The 24900-nt window shown below is 43.1% G+C and overlaps 2 protein-coding genes across 3 annotated transcripts in view; one reads left to right on the plus strand and one right to left on the minus strand.

Moving 5' to 3' along the window:
* Positions 1–13121, minus strand: part of trabd2b (TraB domain containing 2B) — a 56920-nt gene extending 43799 nt beyond the window's left edge. Inside the window, exons 1-2 of the mRNA XM_077584321.1 lie at positions 12776–13121; positions 8448–9017 (exon numbers count right to left, since the gene is read on the minus strand). Coding sequence (XP_077440447.1) covers positions 8448–9017; positions 12776–12889 — 684 coding nt within the window. The 5' untranslated portion in view covers positions 12890–13121. The remainder of the gene's footprint in view (positions 1–8447; positions 9018–12775) is intronic.
* Positions 1–21638, plus strand: part of LOC144062691 (uncharacterized) — a 161971-nt gene extending 140333 nt beyond the window's left edge. The window contains exons 6-7 of one of the 2 annotated variants that reach the window (XM_077584323.1): positions 11049–11129; positions 19770–21638. In XM_077584323.1, the coding sequence (XP_077440449.1) occupies positions 11049–11129; positions 19770–19868 (180 nt within the window). In that variant the 3' untranslated portion in view covers positions 19869–21638. The remainder of the gene's footprint in view (positions 1–11048; positions 11130–19769) is intronic. The other variant, XR_013296437.1, reaches the window with a different exon arrangement.
* The last annotated feature ends 3262 nt before the right edge of the window (positions 21639–24900 follow it).

Genomic DNA, 24900 nt, shown 5'->3' on the forward strand with positions numbered 1-24900 from the left:
GGAGATGCTTGGGTCACATTAGAAGTGGGTTCAGTGAGAGGGCTTCGCTAATTCCACTTAATCCTCGACAAGCCTGCCTCACATGCACACACACACACACACACATACAGTCTCTCTACTGGCACTTATTTATGACTGCTGGTCAGTGTGTGAGTGAGTGAGTGAGTGAGGGAGGGCCGTGTTAGTATGCGCAGGCCAGGACGCTGAGTTCATGTGGGAGCAACATGTGTCCAACATGGAAAGTTGCATGCCTAAGCATACTGGAAATCTTTTTTGCTCCACCTGGTCTGTACACGCATTTTCTGGGGCGAGTGCAGGCCAACGTCTAATGTGAAACCACCACAATAAATAGCGTGCCTGACCTCTGAACTCACTATTCATTGTTTGTTTTGTTTGCATTTTCTATTAAAGTGGAAGTAAACTTTAAACATTTCTTGACAATAATATGTTATATGTGACCTCATTAGACTAAACATGACATTCTGATAATAATATGAGTTATGACACAAAATCCAGCCGTTTTTTATTCATCTCAGGTGGCGGCCATTTTGCCACTTGCTGTGGACTGAAGATGGCTCAGGCAACGACCAATCACAGCTCACCCTGTTTCCTAAAGCTGTGCTGTGATTGGTTGTTACCTGAGACTTGAACAACATTGATGTCATCTTCAGTCAACAACAAGTGGCAAAATGATACATGCTAAAAACGGCTGGGCTTTGCTGCTTAAATCATATTCCACTAACACAATATTACCCAGAATGCCATACAGACGCTCCCTTACTTACGAACATTCGAGTTACGAACAACGGTACATACGAACATGTCTTCGCATACAGTATGTCGAAAAATGTTCGGAAAGAAATGCTGTAAGTTAGATTTTGTATTGCGTGTAGTGCTTCTTTCCGCCACTAATACCGACGATTGGCGCTGTGAGAGCTCATTGGAGGCTGAGCAACGTGGCGAGGAGGAGGAGGAAGAAACGCCGGTCCCCATGAAGCAGGAAATAACTTTTGAAGCCGATTCCAGCGACGACGAAGAATCTCTCATGATATAAAATCCTCCTCTTCCTCCTCCTCCATCATCTCCTTAAGCATCGAGTACATCTTCCAAAAGTAAGTTAAACTTCATTTTATTTATCTTATTACGTACATGTACATACTGTGTGTGTGCGTCTCGCTCTCTCTCTCTAACATACGTAGTACAGTACAGTACTATACGTATTCTCTCCATTTTATTAAAAGTTTTTTTCAGTACAAACCAATGCAGGTTACTTGTACAAGCCTTAAACATACTTATATAAACCTTCAATATACTTATATAGGCTTTAAACATAAATTATAATACAAAATATAGCACTGAAGCAACTTACGAACAAATTCACCTTACGAACGATCGCCCGGAACGTAACTCATTCGTAAGGTGGGGAGCGTCTGTATTTAGACTAGTGGAGCTGCATAGAAAATATTTTTGTCAAAAATATTTTTTTTCGGTTGACTTCCCCTTTAATTACAAATAGTCAAAATAGACTGAATCTAACTTTGGATTGTATTTTTTTTTTTACCACCATAAACCTCTTAACATATTTTTAGTAGGGATAGACCGATTATCAGCCATGAAACTCCAAAGAAGATATCCACTTGCGGATGATGTAAAGTCACTATTTGAGGCGTATTTCCATTCGGTTCAACCACCAAACTGTTCCAATTCCGAGGTTCTTTTTGCATTGAAAGAAAAAAACACATTTGACTGGTGAAAATGCGTCTGCTCATCACAAATACGCACGCACATCAAAGCTACTATCCTGCTTAAACTAAACATGAACTACTAAAGTTATAAACCAGTGACATCCCAGAAGACAGCAGCATTCCAGAGGGGCCAAGCGGGTCTCGGAGGAAATCAGTCAGTCGCATTCCAGCCTGTGATCAATCAGCCCGTGGCCCAGACAACCTGAGATTAACCTCGTTCGGCCCTTCTGGAAAACTACCTGGCCTTCCATCCCAAAACAACTTCTCGCCGCTGATGTGTCACCTTAATGGGAAAACCAGAAATACCGCGTACGATGATGGATCGCTATGTTATTAATCCTGAGGGAAATCCAAGGCCTCTGCAAGCATAGAAAATGATTCTCATTAGAATTCAGGGTTGCATATTTTTAATGGAAATAAAATCAATAACAAGTCTCTCGGAATTATGGGCTGTTTTGCTGCCGCTTCACTAAGATTTAGGATTATTATAAGAAAACAAATATCCATTTTCTCCCGATTTTTGTAGTAATTGGTCTGTTTAGCTCTTTGAACTTTTGATAAATGACACTCTAAAGGGACTATTTCACCTTTCTGGCTTTCACTGTGTTTTCCTCTTTTATCTCATGTTTTCCTACAAAACATGTCTAGCGTTTACGCTGCATCTCCATCTCACAGCCAGCATGCAGAGTCCTGGCCAGCATGTAATTGTCTGAGTGCTTCTGGATGGCAGCGGGCTATTTGGTCATTAAGGGGGGCCTATTAAGTCATTAGCGCAACAGTGGGGCCGCCGTCGTCTTCCTGCCGGCGCGAGCGGGTTGATCCGCGCCGCCTTTCGGTTTTTCCACATATTTGCGCAGGTAATAACAGCTCGGATGGGAAACACCCTCAGACGTCCCGCTTTAAATCTATTCTCCTCCTTAGTCATTTTCCAACGTGTGTGTACCTTTGCAAATGATGAGCGGGTGAGCAGCGGGGCAACAGCAGCCTCGGGATATGTCAGACAGAATGATGGAGTGAGGGGAAGAAGGCGTTCAGACGCGGAATTGTTTTTTTTCTCTGTGGGTTCACCGGACATTTCATTAGGTACACCTGATGGAAGCCAACGCTCCACTGAAGCTGTAAGCCGAGCTCCGCCTTACCAGCAGGCCGACACCCCCTGCCGTCACCTCCTCCACAGTCCTCGTACGTGCGCCGAAAACAATTAGCCGCGTCTTTCAAGTCCCCAACTGGTGTATAAAACTTGCTCAAAGGTTGGCCTCCATGCTCCGCTGCCCAGACTGACCCCGGCAGACTGCCGGTCTCCTTAGCGCTCTGCTGCCCCTCTGACTCCCACGCCGCCTCCCACGTGACCCCTGCACCCCCTCTGCCCAGGAGTCAGGCGCCACAGATATGATGCCATTTTTTTTTTTTCTCCGACACAAGCCCGTGGGCTCAGCTTGCAACGTGACCCAGTGAAAATAATAAATAAGGGTGTTTATTTGCTAAGAGGCCCACAGACTGAAGCCACCTTGGAGATATCTGAGCTGGATTTTGTCCTTTTGGCCATCACCATAACATTCTCTTCATTTTAGGCAATAACAAAGGTTCAAGTGGACGTATATGACCCTGCATATCAAAGTGAGTCAAACTGACCCTCATTTCACAAATGGAGTTTTGGCATAATTAATAAGAGAATGATCACAACTTTCCATCCTACGATGACGCTAAGCTAACAGTCGTCAACTGGACAAATTAGAGGATGCTGGTACAACATGCTGCAGACGGTTGTATACGATGCCGTACAATTACTACAAAGGAACTGGTAAAAATATCAAGAAATATCAAAAAAAATATCAAAAAAAATATCAAGACCTCAAGAAAATCAGTTGAGAACGAGCGATTTACGACTCATTTGTAATGTCCATGCATTGCCTTTGAGAGGACGTCGCCACTGCCAACATGGCCACCGCATAGGTATGCCGGGATGCTACAGCGTGCCGGCATATACAATATCTGTGATTATTACGTGTTACGCTACTCGAACAAACGTCAATAGACCAATCGGAAGCCAAAATTTTGGGGTCAAAAGTGTCGGTAGTGTATATCAACACCTCTGTCGTTAGCCTCTCTCTCACACCGTCACGCGTAGAGAACGTCTCCTCAGTTTAGTTTTAGGATGCCGCTGATCCCCTCCGGTGTGGCGATTTATTTTTTACGACACCAATCGGCGCCATAACCGACCTATCTTCTGCCTTTGGCCACAATGCGGAGAGTGATCCTGGTTAAAGTAAGCCATTTTAAGCTAAAAAGTAGCCTTTAGCATACTACACGCTAAAGTATACCTTTTATATAATATTTATTTTATATTATTATTATTTAGGGTCATTTTTACGAAAAACGTGTTGCCCCTCAAAACAAACAAAAACTGAATTTAATATATTGTAAAAAATTATTGGAGAAAAAAATCCTAAAGGTAAATAAATCCACGAGTGCCAAACCACGAGTATGCAAGGGTCTACTCTGTATTCCATTTTGGCTTGTATGGCTTCCACTTGCCTGCATGCGCTCCTTGCTGGTGAATCTCCTTTTGTGTGTATTAATGCCCTGTCGTGTATGTAATGGAGCCGACGTCAAGGGGTACTTCAAAGATCACATTTTGTGGTCGTGCAGCTCGCACCCTTAAACAAGCTTTTAGCTTTCGCCAGTGTGCGCTACACGTATTAAGCTTCACAGCTGACCGCAGAACCCGACTGCCAAGCTACATCAGCGTCAACACAACTAGACAAGAAGCATGCGCCGTGACCGGCCATTGTTTCCACATTCTCTGCAGTCGCTCCTGCGTGATGAGGCAGCCACACCTCGCTGTGATCTCGGGTCCCGTGCAGACTGAAGCTGTCATTAGCGCACAATGATGGCTTTGGTGCAACAACGTTTAGCCGCTATTAGCGCTATCGCCGCTACAAGCGGGGCTGTCGAGGAGAAAACGACTTCCTCTGAGCTCACCAGTCCCTCAGCGGAGACCAGGTGCTTACGGATGATGAATTACCACTCGCAAAAGTCAGCTACAGGATATTGTAAGCTGCCTTTATTGGTAACAAATAGCATGTTGGCCGGCAGGGTTTGGAAGCGTTCCCAACGCGGATTTCCCTTTTTAACATGGCTCATGTTTCAGATGAGCTCGAGCAGTGACCACACAAGCGCAGTCGGTCTCCTTCACGCTTGACTTCCCTCCGGTTCCCGCCCACCGCCTTCACATCTACCGTCTACGTATCCGTCCGACCTCGCCGCTCTTACAGTCAAGCTGTACAGCGAGACAATCAACCATAGTGTTCGGATTAAATCACTCATTTTTATAATTGACAATAATGGTTTCCATGTCAGATGGGCTCGCTCATACATATTTGGAAATGAGATTGGAAGCTGAGGGAACATCAATAATATGCCCCGGGGCAATGAAACATTTGAACGTCTGACAGAAATGGGGATCAAGTCCCATTTTCTAGGCCCAAAAAGGTACCAAACGCTAAGTCAAGTGTACATAAGGAGTACATTACAAACTATTGGATCCCTACATGCACATGTCTACATAGTTCACATTGAGCTAAGGTAATAACTCCAACCTTGCCTTCAATGTCATTAAATTGTTGTTCCTGGGATTTCATTGCCAAAACCTGTCAACGTATGACATATGACACAATGTATAGACAAAAGTATTGAGACGTGCTTCTTAATCTGTTATTTCAACAATCAGGGTTTGGCTCAATGCACTAGTTCCTCCTAAAATTAAATTCTTCAAGACATTTCGGACAATTGTGTGCTTTTAAATTGGTGTCAGCAGTTTGGGGCGTGGCATGGAGGAACAGAAGTCTTACAAACTTGAAAGTCGTTTACATCCATTTTCTATGCCGCTTGTCCTCATTTAGGTCGCAGGTGAGCTCGAGGCTATTTCAGATGACTTTTGGCAAGAACATGCAAACTCTGTACGGGAAGGCCAGAACAGAGATTCGAACCCTGAATCTCAGAACTGGAAGTCAGATGTGAAAACCACTTGGGCACCACACGGCCCTACTACTACCATATTTTCTTGCATTTTCTCTTCCTGTAGGTGTCCCAATATTTTTGTCCAAGCTGTGTATACAGCGGAACCCTGGATTCAACGGACAGAAAATAGTGTCCTGTCCACTCGTAACGCCTCTTCTAAAGTAGTTGTTTAAGTCTTTTAGTTCCAGAATTGGTCGAGTTGTGCTCCTGTCTTGTCATTGATAAACAAACTTACAGTAGACTAGAGCAGGCTAAAATATGCGCCAACTTGGCGGCCATGTTGGTAGGGGCGACTTTTCCATCAAAAGCAGTGTATATTGTATATTATATATTATATATTATACAGTATACAGTACAGTACGTGGCAGCCATGTTAGTATGTTAGAGGGTGCCTTCAAATGTCATCTCATCGCTCATATTGACCTATTCATATGGCTTTTGTTTTTACTCAATGTTATTTCTGGTACAGTACAGCTATTTTTTGTGTGGGGGGGGTTAAATATATTTATTTACAAAAATTTGGTTCCGCATTGGAATTTTTAGGCCATGAAAAAAAAGTGCAATTGGCTGTAACAGACAAATTTTTCCCTCAATTTGCCCAGTGTTCCACTGTATGAGGACGCTTGTATTAATACAGCTCTAAATTAATTATCTAAACCATACAAATTGCAAAGCCATCCCAACTGCATCTTTTTCCACGCAGACGTGTTCCGCTCAGTTTATTTAGGGAGCCGCAAAGCTTCCTGGAACGTAAGGGACAGACATACAGTGCCACCGTGGCAGCGTCGTTAGGAGCTTCTAATGAAAGTGAAGATGCTAGGAGCGCATTTGTTGCTAAAATTAGCTTGCGGGGCCCCCTTTGACCTATCACGCGGAGGCTCGAGCGCCTATATATTCAGTTGTGTTTGCGCGCATGTGTCGAGCGGGGAGTTCTTGCATGACTGAAATATTTCTCCTCCACTGGAGATCAAAGAGCAAAGGCGAGCATAAATTCAAGCAAAGCGTCTTCCTCATGCTGTCAAGGATCATTGCTGATTTTTATGGGACCTCCCACAAGAGGAATCGTTTTGGATTAGCGTGGCTCATTATTTAATTTGAAGCACTCGCCCTTAATTTGTTCCTCCCAAAACGATGACTTGAAGATTGATGTTCTGCTCATGGGTTTGGTTCCAGTCATCTTGTGGTTGTTCATCACAACTCCTGTCCGCTTTAACGCAAGCGAGAGCGTTGTGCTCTTTTCACCTTGTCCAATCTGTCCCGCGCTGACATTGGTCAGCCTGACACTCTCTGCACACTGGGTTTGTCGACACACACGCGGGGAGATCCATAACCGTAAAGATGTCACCTAGAGAGATGTTTTAATCACTTTTTCCCCTCCTAATGTTTTCTTCTCCCATGTTTCTTTGGGAAAGGCATTCAGGCGCTGGATTTCTGCTTTGGATTGCGGCGCTCATGCTAGGCTTGTATGTAGCTTCTCATGCCCCCTAAAGGTCGGACGTGTCATTGCAAAGCTGACCTCCATGTTAGGTAAAATCGTTCACTATTTAGTTTTGCCCATCGGTCGAGTATATGTTGAAATCGGATGAGTTTGTCTTTGAAGGAGTTCTGGAAAGTGCCAAACTGATCCTAAAATGGCGGACTTACTGCACCTTTTACGCATATGTTCTGAGATTTTTTTTTTTTGTGTTAAACCAACGTGCCAAATTGTATTTCAAGAGTGAAAGGCGAAATACTCAACGATTTCTTGGGTGTGATTTTTAGGGCTCATAGCGTTTAAATGGGAAGTCAACCTTCAACATTTCATGACAATAATATGTTATAAGTCTAAACATGACATTCTGATTAATATTAAATTTGTTGGATATGAGTTATGCAACAAAATCCAGCCCTTTTTTTTTTTATCCATCTCAGGCCATTCTGCCACTTGCTGTCGACTGAAGATGACATCACAGTTGCTCAGTGCTCAGGCAATCACAGCTCACCTGTTTTCTGAAGTTGAGCTGTGATTGGCTGCCTGAGACCTGAGCAACTGTGATGTCATTTTCACTCGACAGTAAGTTGCAAAATGGCCGCCTTCTGATATTGATAAAAACTGCTGAATTCTGCTGCTTAACACTTACGGCACTATTAACCAGAATACCGTATTTAGACTAGTGGGGCTGCATAGAACATATTATTGTCAATAATTTTGGGGGAGGGTTAACTTTCCCTTTAAATGTAAATGTTCACTAGAATGAACATTGTTACGAAAGTGTGTTTTTGAGGATGGGAAAGCCCTCAAAATGGCCTAAGAATTATATAGTGACATTTCAAGAGGCCTAATTACAACCGATCTGAGAGACAGTATATGAATTAGATGGAGTTAAATGGATTTTTTGGGGGGGCGGGGAGGGTTTGTGTGTGTGAATCATATCCTCAGCTATTGGTTAAAAAAAAATGTCCTTTATGTTTTTGTGCTCTCTGTAATGTCCTACGATGCCACAAGAGGGCGTCAAAGCTAGTAACAGGTGGCAACAAAGTACAGTGGAACCCCACTCGTGGTTCGGCTCCCACAAATTCACATATTCCCCCCAAAAAAATCTCCAATATTAATCATTTTGGAGATAATTCCAATACCTGTCAAAGGGCGTCAATTATGCAGATTTTTTGCTATTTCAGTCAAGTAAAAGCTCTTCTTCTTACCTGAGAAAAGTTGAGGCCATTGAGAGGGTGGCACTGCTCCTCCACCCGCTCCACCGCCCCCGTCATTTTCCTCATCCTCTCGGCCTCCTGTGCCAAAAACAAGTCCAGCACCGGCGTCCCCCTTGACCTCACGTCCCACTCGGTCAACGAGTTGACCATCAGCATCACCCATATGGGCCTCTTCCTTTCCCAGTTCCCGGCGATGGCGTTGAACAGGTAGTCGGCGTAGAGGCCGCGGCCGCGCTGGTCCGCCGTCATCCAGTACGGCATCATGTGCTTGACGTAGTCCAGGTGGCGTTTGAGGCGGCGGTACAGGTCTCGAGGTAGCAGCGTTTGGAGGTTCTCCCCGTGGGGGAGCAGCTGGCAACTGGTCAGCTTGGAGACGGTGAGCGGGTCGGTCAGGTCCAGTTCGAAGAAAACGTTGTGGCTGCTGCGGAAAGCCCGCTTGGAGACATCCGGGATGAAGTCCCACACTCGGGTGTAAGGCACGTGGATGGTGCCGTACAGGTAGGAGGGGGGTAGCGGGGGGGCGCGCTTCACTTTCCACAGGAAAGAGTTCATGTCGCTTTGCTGCGGAAGAAGCGGGAAAATAAACAGTGTGGATGAAATACAACAATGTTTTGCTCCAATCATCTATGTTCGCTATTTGTATTGTTAGCCACCGAATGACCGTTTAGCACACACTGGCGAGTCAAAACACAGAAAGGTTGACATTTTTTAGTTTAAAGTAACTTACAGTACTTTAACCTTGAGGAAAAAAAGTAGGTTTTTCCCCTCTTTGGTCCCATTTCATATCCATCTATTTTGCTACTAGCCTCAACCTAGCTAGCGCTAAGCTAGTTCATCTCATGTCTGTTGTCCAAGTTTACAAACTTCCTTTTGTTTGTTGCTAGCACGCCGTTAGCTAACCAACTTTTTTCTTTTTGTTTTAGAGCACGTTTGTTAGTTTTTATTTTTTTTTTAAATGTTTAGTTCAGTTTTTGATTTGTTTTAGCATTAGTTTGTGTATTTATTATAAGGAGTATTTGTCGAGTGCAAATGAAAATTTGCTTCGTATTTTGTAATAAAGTAAACAACTGACCTTCTTTCTTACTACAGATGTACAGCGAGATAAATGCATCAAAAAGGAACCCTAAAAGCGCATGTACAGTATGGTATTAATATTTTTGCTTTAATTATATTCAGTCTTAGTAGTTTTATAAATGTAATATGTAGTTTCAGTACGTTTTTTGTTTGTTTTTTTAAAAACATTTTTTGTTTCATTGTATTTCTTTAGCGCATTTTATTTTATTTTTTTTACTATAATGACCTTGATGTTGACAGAGCATCCACGTTCCTCAGTGTGGAAACAAAAGTAAGGTGGAACTAATTATCTCCGCCACGTCGTCACGTTCATCAAAATCTTCCCCCTGATGTCATGGTGGCTAGTGAGAGTGGCCAACATTGTCCCCCCACATAGCTCCGCCCCTGCAGACATACCCATTACTCGTATGGATTTACTTGCGTCCCTTCAGATTGTATTTGAATAGACAGCCTGATGTCATTTAATATGCACAGTAAGGAATGTTTACATTACTGGAATCTAACAACCGTATCCTGCTATATTCCTCAGTACATTAGCAACGAATTCTTCAATAAAACAAACACAATGCAATAAATGTCCTATTTGACGGTTTCGAGGGCAAGCAACATGATCTTGTGGACTTCCAATGTTGCCCTGACGACAGCGCTGCATACTCGTCATGCTCATCAACTTACATAAGACTGAGGTATCATTTGTGGGATGCAAAGTCGACATGACGCCGCATCCCGCGCTGCGTTTATAGGGAGGCCCTCTTGGCTGTTAAACAGACCCCCGTTTATTGTCCAGCTTCGTATAGCTCGCTCGCCAAAGCCTCTTTGGAAGCATTTGAAGGCTGCAGTGCAAATATACCGAGCGGAGCTCATAAAGTCCAAAATGCCGAAAGGAGGCCGTTGCTTACTGGGAACCCGCTGAGAGACTTTGGTTGGTGACATTTGTGACGCCGTAGGGGGGCCCTGCTGCCGACAAGAGTGCATTGTTTGTGACTTGCAGCAAATGAAATGAGCAGAAGGCCGTATTGCGTTTTGAATATGGTTCTTGTTAGGTGCTCAGCAGAAGTGCATCTGCTGCGATTTTGCGATTGGCACGATGGCCACTTTCGGCTTTCGTAAACAATCATCTGGCTTAGGAGACACGGCGTAATCAGGCATTTGAGGGATCAAACCCATTGCCGGGATTTCCAGTTATTCTTTGAAATTGTTGACTTGAAAAATCGGACCAAGGTTTCCTTCAAGCTCCGATTATGTCACGCTGCCAATGCCGCGTTTGTCGTTGGGGGAAGTCAAATCGTCTTGCGGGTCTTGCTGTTTGTCATCGAAATTAAGTGCGATGAACATGTTGCGATATCTGGCAACGTTTCCGCCCAGACTAAATAAATCCAGGGTTCTTTATTTAATCCAGAGCGTCGTCGTGCTTTGTGGCACAGACGCAGAAACAGAACTTTAATTGAATTTTCAGTTTCAGACAAAGTGGAAGGCATTTTCATTTTCTTTTCTTCTTTTTTTTTTCTGTTTGTGCAGCATCCCGTGCCATTAGTCATCATGTCATGCAGTGAGGAGATCATGCACAGTCAAGTGAAGACTTTAAGACATGCAAAAGTGGTGAGTTTATGCGCTGGACTTCACCGCCGAGCCTTGACGCGCTGGGCCCCGTTTTTTTTTTTTTTTTATGGCGGTAATTACTCTTAACACAAACCAGAGTGCGGCATACTGTGTTAGAAGTCATGTGAAGTTATGAAGCACCGTCTCCTCAAGCTCATAATCTCGGATGAATTGTGTCCACTTGGAGAAATGGATCATCTTTTTTTTATCATAGCAGTCGAATGAACTAAGGGGACATCACCCATTTTTTTGGGCGTGGGAAAATTGGCCTAAATATGATGAATCTGTGCTTGATTGTTTTTCTTTTAAATACGTCATGCATCGCGAGAATGTGCCCACTTTGCTGGAAGATCAGCGAGAATGTTCCAAATGTAGTCAAGCTCTGCACTTGTCACATAAACAGTTTTTAAAACTGACAAGAGGTCGCCTGCAGTTCTCCTGGGAAACAACGTTCACTTCCACAGAGTCGCTACATTTTCTCACTAAGGACAAGAAAACCTGCATGCATTATTATTAACACTAGTAACAGTAGTAATGGTAGTACTAGTAGTAGCTCTAATAGTAAGAGTGACATTTTTGTTTTTACCAGGCTTTGTATCAAGGTATCGGTACTTACGACAGTAGCCGATAATAGTATCGCCCTCTTAGCCCTCTTGTGGCTGTTTTGCGATCAATACTTTTTCTGGCCGCTAAATTATTAGTTTTCATTATTTATTATACAGTAATTCATTTCACTGTCGTCTATACAAAATATGCATTTTATGAACACATGGAGAGAAAAAAATCATAGAAAATTGCAATTTCATATCATCAGGAAATATACTATATATGGATGTAGAGGTCTTTTTTAAAATTATTTGTCATTGTTTTTTTTTATTTTTTAATGTATTGAAAGTACTAATAGTATCGGTATTGGTGATTGCTCAAAAGTTGAGTACCAGTTTCAACCATCCCCATTTTTTTTTTTTTACTGTTTTTTTGTTTTTTTTACTATGATAAGACATAGAACTTTTCTAAAGTCACATTACAACATTGGTTAAAAAAAAGAAGAGATTCAAGAGTAAAGTCATCATTTTGTGAGGGGTGGATGCCAATATATATATTTTTTTCAGAAATAGATTTTTGTGATGTAACAAATGTGAGAATAGTCATAAACTTCTCTTTTTTTCTCACTTAATTGCGACTTGAAAAATGTTGACTTTTGTCCCTGCATTATCCAAAACATATTGTCCGTCTTTTTTATAATAAGACTTGATTTCTCACAATATGTCGATTAAAAAAATCTCAATAATATTAGGTTACTTTATTCTACCTATGTCTTATGATATCACTTTATTTTCAACTTGAGTTGACCACCCCCCACCCCCAAAATTGAACAAGTGTTTTCTATTTATGCTTACAGTAAGTACTGCAACTTTATTCTAATATCATGACTTCGATTTGGTAAAATATTGCCTGATTGATTTTTTTTTTGTGTTACCTCCACAAGGGTAGCCATATCATAGTCACAGTCCTGTCTCGTATGCCCCCGTTTAACTGCAAAACAATTATTCTCACTAAATTATATGAATTGTTTTCCCAACGTTCACAAAGGATGAAATGATCACACGTGTGCACTTGACTTGAAAGTGACTTGTTCCACTCACCGACTTCGGCGCGTCGCACTGCCTCGGTCTGCCGGCTGCTCGCGCGCTCCAGGGCGCCACCGGGTGCAGGAGCGCGCTCAGGAGCACCCAGCCGAGCCCCGGCGCACACACCATGGTGCCGAGGTGACGCGGCGTGTCTTGTAATTCCTTATCTCCCGCTTTCTTTCTGTTTCACTGCTCTGCCCTGGTCGCCTTGAAAAGCGTCAGGTTTTTCGTGGCCTCACACGAGCCGCGCTGCGGGGGGACCATCGCGCCTCCTCGCCATCCCCACCCACCACTTTGCCTCTCGGCTGCCCCGGAGTGTGTCTTCTGCTCTCTTCCTCCTCTCGGTGCAGGAGCAAGTCAGTGTTAGAAAGTCTTGGGAAGTAAGTTTCCGCGGTGCGCTCCACAAGTTTGGAGCGTCTCTGCGCTGGAGGAGTGGGAGGTGCCCCCCCCTCCCTTTCCCCCTCCTCCTCCCTAAAAAGAGGGGGGAGGGTGTTGGGCGCAGGTTAAGAGGGGGATGACAGATTTGCTGTAAACTCTAGATGCAATTGAATGCATATTTAAAGTACTTTGAGCCTCACACAAAGCGTCCTGCAAACATAATGCGACCTAAACATCGACATCTTGATTTATTTATATTCACCTCTGCTCATATGGCGATAGAGAAATGTAATTGTGTCTATTAAATGATTAATTAATTTCACATTTCTTAAGAATTGAATATTTTAATATTTTGGGGAGAAGATGTTCAGAACACTTTTTTTCAAAAGGCAGCAACTCAAGTAGACACCGATACTAAGTACAGATACCACTAGTACTTTTTAAAATTTCTATTGGACCAATGACAGAAAAGTTTAAAAAAAAAAAAGACCTACATATACCAACATAGCGTTTTTCCTTAAAATGGCATGAAATTAATGGTCATTTTCTGTTATCTTTTTTCCCATTTATTCATAAAATACATATTTTGTATAGGACACACGATAAAATGAATTTAAATGAATAAATAAATAAATAATTTAAACAATCCCCTGACCACAAAGAGTCTCAATCAAAATATGTGGTTGTATAGCTTCTTTCAACCTATACTGGTATCGGTCGCAGTCATGAGTACCCAATACCATGAAATAAGGTCGGTATGGGTCCGATACCAATTCCTAGTACTGGTACTCTCCCATCCTTATGTTTTTTTTGTACCGTGAGTTTATTGGAAGTGAATATTTCTGCAGTCACAAACCATCATTTAAATTGAAAAAATGCACTGAATGAAAATATAAACCCCCAACATTTTTCTTAAGTTTAACATTTTTTTCCATTTTGTAGATTAGATACTGTAGCATGATTATAGCCAAAAAAAATGGTGCCATCATTTATTTTCTCTTGACCCCATTTGCATTGGGGCCCTTTGAGGCAATGACCAATCATGTCCAGCAGATGGAACAAGTAAGCCCTTGTATGATATTTATCGATGATGTCAAGAATTGTTTGGATTTATCTTGAGCATGCTTTGGGGCTGTTTTTCTTCAGATGGACCTGGGCTTGAGAAGAAAGAAAAAAGTCAGGAAAAGCCTTTTACAACAGCTCAACTTTATTTGGGTCAATTGAAGGCACTTTAAATGGTGGAAGGTATTTTGTATGTGAGTGTTTCATTCTGAACACAGACAGAACCCATAGGGTGTGCACACTTGTGCAACTCCATTATTTCAGTTATTTTAAGTTATATATGACTTCCCCACTCGAAAAAAAAAACTTGCGGGTTATAAGGCCACATTTGTGTTGGCAAAAGTTTAGAAATGTATTTCTGCATTTGGGTGTGTAGACTTTTGATATCCCCTGTACAAGAATGTACTGTATATTTTGAAACCATTTGATTACGGGGGCAGGTAGCGTGTGTGACCGTTGTTGTTCCGACGCATTCCCCAAATGTAAACGAACCATACATCAAATGCTGTCGTGTGCTTCCTCCTCGGCAGCCTCGCATCCGTCTCCGTCCGTTTGTGTTTGACTCGCCTGCGGCGCGAGAGCGCGCCCGCGTCGGCTAGCGCGAGCTCTTCGCGGGGATGATGAATGGTCACAAATAAACAGGCTTGAGTAAAGACAACAGTGAGAAGTGTTTTGTTTACTTTCCAGTCCAGCGAGTCCTGATGTGGAGCAGACCCGTTTGAAATAAACAGAAAGAGGGCGGGAGGGAAAGTGGCCCCTTTTGCGCCGCTTTGACCCGAGCCATTGTCCCAGCCGAGGGCGCCCGGTGACAGAGTCAAGTAGCGGGGACATTTATCACAGAGAGGCCTCACAGGACCCCCTCCCCGGGGACTGAAAGCTGACGGACATGGTACAAGCGGTTCTTTGTCCCGGGTCGCGTTCTCCTCCCGTGTTCTCCGACCCTCCGCGACACCCGTTGCACGTTCCTTTGACCGTCTTGTCTTTTAACACAGTCTTACGCTGGAGGAAAAAAAAACGCTGATCTTTGACTCTTGAGTCTCTTTCGCCATTTATCAAGATGTTTCTGAAAGTCTGTCATCTTAGTTCGCATCCTTTTCGGTTATCCTTTGCCAGCGTGTTATTGCTCTTGTCCTGCCACAGGTGTGAGATTTCACGCCGCAGTTCCCGCGGTTGTAATGCGGGCACCTGTGGAGTCCAGTATACCCGCTTTAACCGCACGTTCGCTCCTTTGAAGGAGCTCTCGCACATTCTTGGCCCGTTAGAAAGTGGGCTTCTCAGCTGCTGGCTGCGGGAGATTCCTGGAACGGCTCCAGGACCTTACGGCATGTTGCGCAAAACAGCCAGCCACCAAAGTAGGCTTTCAACTTGAAATGTTTGGAAGCTCTTAGGTCACTTTGAGAGAAAATCTTGCAGGGACAATGGAAAGATTAGGACGTCACGACTGGCTGGGAGTCACAAGTGAGAATCTGGAAATGAATCTCAGTTAATCGTATAGTAATCTTGCCTTCGTACCTGGGAACTTAACTCAATTGCTCCACCTTACCCTCTCAACAAAGACATCCTAAACCGAGTAGAGAAGTTGTGATTCAACAAGTGATTCTGTGTTGCGGCGAAGGAGGGGCTGAGCTGAAGGGGCGATGCTCGATGTTCCTACTCTCACCCAAGGTCACGAGCTGTGGGTCGTGACTGAGCGATACCGAAAGATAGTGGATACAAGCTTCCCAAATGAGTTCCGTGCTCTCCTTTGGAGATATGGTGAGAAGCTCGGTCTTCCGGAAGGGGCTCAGAGTAGATCTACTGTTCATCCAGAAGGAGCCAGATGAAGTGGCTCGGGCATCTGATCAGGATGCCTTCTGTAGGCTTCCCTGGTGAGGTGTTGCGGGCACCAGGACGATGCCCCAGGGATGACCAAGGACACGCTGGAGAGACTACAGCACGTCTTCCAAGATTGTCTAGAAACACCTTGTGATCCCTCTGGAAGAGCTGGATGAAGTGGCTGGGGAGAGAGAATCTGTTGCTCCTGTGAGCCAACTCTGAATAAGCAGAAGAAGCTGAGTTTCCGTTTAGGAACATTTTGAGTTCAAGTTCAAGATATACAGAATATTTTGTTCTTTGTGTATTTGGAGATTGGAAGTTGAGAGATCCTAGGTTCCAAGACCTGAAGGTGAGATTGCATGATCAAAACCTGCTACGGGTCATGCATTTGTTGACCTCAATTCAGGAATTTGGGACTGACCGCTAGAGAGAAGTTTGAGATCGATCCGCTGTTGGCCAAGCACGTCTCAACAACGTTGGGCCTCGGCGAGGCCTTGCCTTGACTACTACTGCTACTGTGGACCAATATTTGGGGTTCGAGAGTGCCAGCTGGAGAGATCGCAGCTTTGAGACCTACTGCTGGCCGTGGGTCATTCGAGGGCCAGGACTGGTTTTTGAAGGGAGCGCAGGCTAAATATTTTCAAATCAAAAGATTACGTTTCAGACAAATTTTAAAAGAAAAACACAAAAAAAAAATGATTGCTGGAGAGATCGCATGTTCGAGACCTTGAAAAGAACAATGAGTGTAAACGGAATTTTCCTAAGGGGAGTAATTACCTCCACCAAATCATTTTTGCTTTCATGGCCCTTTGTAAGTAAGCTGTATTGTGCAACAACATAATCATTTTCCGGAAAACTCTCCAGATAAAGGGTGGGTACTGAATTTGTATTCCCACTTTAGGTATCACTACGTGACAGGAACTTTTTTTTTTTTTTTTACATTCCACCCAGTTCCTCAGTCAATAATGCATAAATATTATTAAAAATATTTAGTTTATTTAGATAGCATTAAAAGGCAAATCCGTAGTACTTTGCCATGGAAAGTTTAAATGACAAGATGAAAATTTTCAGGCCGACATTTTGAGCCTCTCCCAGTTTGTTTCAAAACTTAGAAGTATAAAAACCAAACGCAGCTTCACTTTGTTTGGTTCCAGTTCTGGAAACAAACAATAAGCCAGCACCGGATGACCCGAGGGGTCTGGAAGTATCATAGGGAACGCAAAGTTCTTGCAGTATATTTAGTTTCAAAACCATTCAGGGATTTTTGGACCAACTGTTGGTTTTTAAAATCTATTCCTTGACTTACAGGAAGCCGAGATTTTAGGGCCAGTTTTCCTGGTACCAGTAAGAACTCGAGCCGCTGCAGCTTTCAGATTGACTTTTTGAATGCTTAAAGCAGCTTTTCTGTGTCGTGTTTGGACCGAAGATTCTAGAGATGTTCTTCAGGTTGTAAGAATGTATCCCATAAGCAGCAGTTGGGTCTGCATCAGACTCCTGGATCCATTACACTCAACTCATGGAGTCTCTTTGATATAAACGGACAGAAAAAGGATGCAAGGAGGCCCCAGTGGTGAAGATCCAATGTCGGCTTGTCCTTGCAGCTCCGTCCGTGGCTGCCTGTCCGTCGAATACCGGAGCAGGAATCCCGCCTCAAAAATGCGGCTGTAACTCACCGCCTCCGCCTCAGAAATCATAACTTGTCTATGAGCGTGTAATGAAAGAGGCGCTTCTTCTGTTACCCTCTAAATCGCACCACATGAGACACGCACACTCACTGGGTTGTTCAAGACGCGGGGCCCCCTAGTGGAGAGCAGAGTATCACGTACAGTGCAGATGGCGGGTGATATGCGGTCGACCCCGAGGTGCAAAGATAGAGCTTCAAAGAAACGCTTGGAGATGATGGATACCGAGGAGCGGCTCATAGCTTCGGGCAGCCATACTTGAGAGGGGAAAGTAAGACGGACTGGGACGGCCAAACTGAACAGCCTCTCTGTCTTCTTCCAGTTGGAAAACACACACACATAGAGGAGACACACATGCACACCCACTCCCCCTCTCTCTCTCTATCTCCACCCGTCTCCAGCTTTGGGCTCCAATATCCTCTGTCCCGCTTTGAAGATGTCAAAGAATAATATTGACCGAGTCTCCGGTGAAATGTTATTGTGGTTCCCCTTTGCAGATAGCTTGGGAAAAGACGGGAATTAGGATGTGGCAGAGGAGGAGGAGGAGGAGGAGGACAGTGTCAGGATGGGGGTTAATGTGTCCGCCGTCTGCAGACAGGTAGGCAAGTGTAAGACAAGCCGACTACACGTAAGCCAGCGGTGGGTCCAATTTTGAGGAATTGACATCCCTGACGATCGGAGTCCCCTGAACGGAATGATAGCCAATTAGGAAGCTGCCTGAAACTTGCACTGTTACTTGTTGTTGAAAAAAGCTGACCATTTGTCTTTCTTCTATTTCTTCTACTAATCCCCTCTATTGGAGGTGAATAGGGACTGATCTCATTTCTGAATGCATGTGCATTACTGAGTGATTATGGAGATCTAGCGTTGAACGGTTTGTCCTGCTTTTTCGGGGACGCACTGGAGTTGCAGCTCTCCCACTATAAAGGAACTTGAGCGCCTTTATTTGCATCCGTGGTTATCCGGTCAGCTAACTAGGTATACCTAAATCCTCAAAATGTATCTCCCCATCATTTAGGCCATTGGCGTACCGCTTTAAAGCGCCTCGTTGTTGGCCATGAGTGTGTGCATGGCATGCGGGGAATGGTGAAATATCTGTTTTTCCTTTTCTTTTTTTTTAAGTCCAGTGTGTGGACAGGGGCTTCCTGCTTGCGCGGCCACTTTAGAGCGCCTCGTTGTCACGGTGTGGAAAGCCACTCAGTAGAACAAAAAAAAAACGGGAAGACGCTCCATAACTTCCAGCAACAAACGACATGCAAAATCTTAAATAGTTGAGATGTAATGCTCCAACATACTTCCTTGACATTAATTACTACTTTCCTGTTAGCCAGCGTTTTAACGGTCACAAAAATATGCCAGCAAATTGGTTGTAAATCGGGTTTGGATTGGTGGTTTGGAGGAGGAAAGTCATGAGCATACACGGTGATATTTTCCTTATTATGTCTGCAGTTCTTTTAAAAAAATTAAAAAGCGGTTAATTTAAATTGTAAAAACTGTTAAAGTCTTTTAATTTCCCCTGGCTATCTCTGCGTCCATTCACTTATTTAGATTTAGTTCTCCCCGCGATCCCTTGGCAGTCTTGCCCCTCAGGGCATGTCAACATGCGCACAGGATGCCTGTCTGTCTATCTTCATCACTCAGGGGTCAACATGACAAAAGGCAGGACAGGGAAGAGATAAAGTGACAGGGGTCACACTGGGGGTTGGCTTGGGATTCCCCCCCCCCCCCCCTTTCTCATAGTTTGGGGGTGACGTCAGGAAAGGATCACATGAAGTATTTGTCTTGCTTTCAATTGTGACTACTCAATATTTTTAATCGCTTGTCTGAACATGTTTAAGTCTCTGGCTAGCATGCTAAAGGGAACGTCGCACACAAAATGCTCATTCGTGGCCATGAATGAGTATTTTGTGTGCACGTTATACCATTTACGGATAAAGGATATATTTTTATGTGGGACGTAAACATACCATTACAAGCACTATCCCAACAGCCTGACCAGACCTCAGTCATCGACTATTGTGATTATAGTTTTTTTTTCCCCCCTCTGCTTTTTTCTCATCACACACTTACAGGCTCTCTTCATGCAGGGAGTGCATGACATCAAAGCTGTCCGGCGAAGGCGCCCCCGCGATGCATCCTCTCTCCTATTGATCACGAGCCATTGTGAGTAATTGTATTATGCCATAACCATCGAGGCTCTCGCCTCTCTCCGCCTCATTGAAGAGAAGCAAAGTGGACGGATGAAGGTGAGTGAATGAGGCCCGTCCTGCTGTTAAGCAAATCTACCTTTTGGCTTGTTAAGAAGAAGACGTGGGGGAATAATCATGTCGTCCCCTCTTGTCATCGCAACAAGTCTTAGCAGCGGACAATAGAGGCCTTTTATTTTATAATAATATGGAAATAAGAAACATAGACAGTAAAAAGCTCATTTTAGTCTTTGCCTTTTGGGTGGGGAACGTAGCATGAACAGCATGTGTTGCATGAATCACACACGCGACTTCCACATGAACTCCGAGAGACGCAAAAGTCAGGATTTGGACTTCTTTTCAAGACGGGCTTTTGAAGATTATCTTATTGAAAGAGCTTTTATAGCATACTGTATGTATGTATGTATGCTGAATGCATGGTTTCAAAGCTAGCACACGTATGTAAGATATCACAAGCGGACTGAAAGGAAGCTGCCGGTAATCTGCTGTCTGGTAATATTGTGAGTTGACAAGAGAATGTAAAAGGCTTTGTGACTTGTGTAGATGTTGTAATGTAAAGACGCTGATCATGTCAATGATTTCTACACAATAATTTGATAAGGTACAGAACAGATCAATAGTAATACTGCACTTTACTTTAGTGCTTAGTCCTGAAGAGATCCACTATAAAAAATAATGATGCATTAAAAACAATTTAAAAAAAAATAGTTTGCATTTACAAAGGTAACAATGCTGAGATTTAAAAAAAATAATAATAATTAAAGTAGTGACTGGGGCCTTCTGTGAAAAGGTAAAAAAATGCAAAATTTGTAATTGCCTATATCAGTGGTTGTTTACCTTGTTGGAGGTACTGCAGATAGAATGAAAGCAGCAGAGGCCCTAGAATTGAACCCTGTGGAACACCATACATTCTGATATACATGTGAATTCATATTGCACAAATTCCACTGACCACTTTCTTTTTCTCTCGACATAGAACGGATCACAATAATAACCAAATCATATGTCGTACCATCACAACAGCCGATAGCCAAGCGGGGGCCTATCGTCACAAATTGTTTGAGTCGGGGCGTGCGTCTTGACCTCGGCCGAACCCCTGACACGGACTCACCGAATCCCTGGGGTTTAATCAAACCCAGGTTAAAAACCACTGGCCTATATTAATAAACAAAATTAGCATTACATTACCCTTAAAAATTAATTTATTACAGATTATCTGAAATAGTTGGAACATTGAAAAAAAAACTGGGTGTACCTAATATTGTGGCTAGTTTTGAATGTCTTCTCCATCTCTCGCTTTCCTTCCCTTTGCATATTATTGAGATAAATACAGCAAGTCCCATTGATGACATGTATGTGATTGGATTTGCCGGACATAATGCACTGATTTAAATGTTGCTTTCAAGTGACTGTAATTGATGATGTGTAAGAAGTGGTCAGAGGAGCTTTTGAAGCCCGCGCGCGTCTCCTAATAATACGCCGGCTGTGCACTCGGATCAACACACGCACACGCAGGCACTCGCTCCAATATGAGCATCCTTCTTATATCTCCTCTTCACCAACACATCGAGCCGTTCTGGTGCTTGACAGGAAGCAGAAGGCCTGTCAACGGGACCCGGCAGCCTGGTAGGAAACAGTCTGGCTCGATCGCGCGACACGCACACGCACGCAGTGACATGAACACAGATTCGCAGATGAAACACGTCAACAGTCCGCAGCATGGATTCGTGAAAACAAACGTGCAGAGAGGTCGGGGGGGGGGGGGGGGGTGGTATATGAAACAGCACGCCTTGTATGACTGGAGGGCTCTCCAATAAAGAGCACACACACACGTACACGCACACACGGGGCTCTCATAGGAAAGATCTAGTGAGGTCATTTTCTGCTTCTTCAGCTGATCCGGAACATGTGTTGGGCTGTGATCTATACTTGAAGACTCCGACAAAAGAAAATACACTTTATGTATATTTATTTATGTTTTAGCCTCAAGCTCGTGTGTGTGTGGTTCTACCTTTGTGTTGATGTCGCCGTGCACCTTCCGAACATGTCAGGATCGATGCGATAACTGCCACCGTACATCCTAGAAATAAAAAAAAAATTATACCATAACAGCACAGCTTTCCAGTTATGCAAATAAAACCCCGCACACCTATAAATAAAGTTTTTTTTTTTAAAACATGACCATCAATAACAATAACGCCGCGGACATTCTCCAGTCCCCACGGGGGGGGGGGCTCATCGAAGAGATGAATTATTACGTGGGTGAGATGGAGCGCCGACGGTTCGGGCCCAGGTGGAGAGCCACCAGGCAGCTTTTATTCGCCACCAGGGAAGTCATTAATACGCTGGGAGCCGCTCACGTCCACGCGCAAACAGCAATGGCAGACACATACTTTACTATGAGCTGGACGCACAAACAGGCTTCTGTGCATTTGCATGACATAGATGTCGTGAAATGGTTTATGCGCATGTCCTGTGTTTACATTCCATTGGATGACATTCTTTCAATGGGAGTTAAATCTGTGAATGTGTCGTGCACAAATTGCTTTTTAAGAGCATGTGGATCAGATTATATTTATGAAACTTTTATAAGAGCGCGGCAGATAGCAATAGTTTTCTTTGGCTTTTTTCGCAGTCGTAAACGACTAGAATGTGCCTTATTACTGCCAACTACAGGACTGGAGTGGAACATCAATCCTATTTTATGACGGTTCGCGTCGGTGTCTTTTTTTTATCATCAGCATCAGCGTCATTACTTTATTCACTTTCCTCCAGGCCTTAAACTGCACTTTTGCTGATTTGGAATGGCATGCACACACGCACGCACACACGCACATACACGTTCTCACCCACATACACAATAAATAAAAATAAATTTAAAAAAATTAAAAGAGAAAAATTATGATGACATGTCAAATCCGTAAAATTACCGAATGAACAATACTGAGCTCTCCAGAGGGAAAAAAATAAATTAAAAGAAAAAGAAATACCTCAATAATTTCTTAATAATATTAATATTTTTTTATGAGTAGTTGGTAGAAAAATGTACAAAAGCTTTTCCTGCATTTACTTTGTTTGCTGTTAAGCAATTTTGTAGGAGGAATCACAATATGTGGTTATAATTTGATTATTCCAAACCTTTTATTGTTGAAGGCTGGATCTTTTGCACAAACATTGAGAAATGGATTATGAATAATGAGATATATTAAGAGCAGGTACACGATCAATGCGAAAAAAAATAGTTGCCATGTACCTGAAGAATCTCGTTAATGAAGTATTTTTACCCACCACTGAGAGGGTTCGCTCTATACATTACACTCTGGGGAGCGCAGAACTTTTCAGCCGGCACAGCGAGACAGTCGTCTGATTTATGAGCCGGCACTGAGCCCGTTTCACTGTATTTGGGTACAGGGCGCACCGCTGTGATTGAGAGTCCCTTTCCAAGCCAGCCCATTCGGACCCCTCACTCATCACGCTGCACACACCCGCAAATGCCTGGTCCTGTTTTGATATCGCACGCGCTCCACCAAAGTTGACAGAGTAACATTTACTAAGTAATCTGAGCATACAGGATACAGACTGTACTGTTCTTACAGGGCGCTGTTTGGATTTTGTCCCTCGTAAGTCTCTCTAAGGCTCGGAAACCACAGATTCCCCTCGCCGCCGAAGCCACAGATTCATTCATTATGCCATTTTTTCCACAAATTGAAGCAACTCCCAGGTGTCTGTTGCATGTTTTAGCCATAATACCCCAAGGATCATGAATTGCAGTGGTGCCTTGAGATATGGCTTTAATTTGTTCTGTGACTATGCTTGTAACTCAAAACACAAGTATCTCAACGTTCTCAAAGTATTTTTTCCCTATTGAAATTAACCCTGGAGAACCCAAGAACCCTTTTCTTCTCTGGAAAATTATCAATTATACATTAAATGACTGCTATAAATTCACTGAACACCAAAATATATGTTTTTTCAATTTTAACCCTTTATTCCCTAATTTAGGATTAGGGCGAAATTTGACCCTTTATTTGACCCCAAATTTAGGGGTATCATTTCGAAAAATCTGAATAACAAAAACTGTCAGTAAACTATTTAGAATTTAAGAAAATAATCAATCAAATACACAGCTACATTGAACAATATAATTTTTTTGTTTTATTTGTTGCATTTTAGAACTGTATTTTGAATGTACAAACACACTTTGGCCAATGGAAACAAGAACACAGGGACAAAATCACTGCTGGTAAAAAAAAAAATAAAGGTCTTTGTTATTTGAGTAGCAGAATTTATAGGGGCCAAATTTGACCCCGTGGGTTCTCCAGGGTTAATAGGAATGTGATGAATCCGTTCTAGCGCAAAAAATAAAAATAGCCCTCGATGATATTGTACACACACACACTGATGACGCATTTCAAGGCAACTCAATGTGCTTTACACAAACAAAGACACAACAACCAGCATCAACAAACACAACAGTTAACAACATTCATAAGCAGAAACAGAAGTTGCAAAAAAATACACAAAGAACATACATTGGCAACATTAAAACATATTCAAAGCAAACTAAAAACATTTAGAGTAAATGGTTTTAACACGACGACACCAACGCTTGATTGGTTGTTAGCATTAAGCTAGCATACTTTTGTAAGACAAAGTTATGTGGTTTGGTTAAATACACAAATTGTAATTGTCATTCTTTCATGTTTAGTTTGATTGTAAAATGCAACTTGAAGCCTCTTTTCTTGAAGAATTGTTAACTAAACTGCGGATTGTTGTGAAGTGAGCTAGAGTTGAGTTGAGCTCACTGCTACTATCGAGCACGTATCCCAAATGTTTGCTTCAAAGTCAAAGCCAACCCTGCCACCCACCTCTAGTGTGTTACTGTGATGACGACTAACCGCTAATCCTAGAAAGTTAAGAACTTTGCCTTTTTGGCGTTGTTGTGTGCTGGCACATTAGCTCAAATTCATACATGTTTTTGTAGCTATGCTGGCTA

This window comes from Vanacampus margaritifer, chromosome 13 (genome assembly GCF_051991255.1).
Source record: "Vanacampus margaritifer isolate UIUO_Vmar chromosome 13, RoL_Vmar_1.0, whole genome shotgun sequence".
Taxonomy (NCBI): Eukaryota; Metazoa; Chordata; class Actinopteri; order Syngnathiformes; family Syngnathidae; genus Vanacampus; species Vanacampus margaritifer.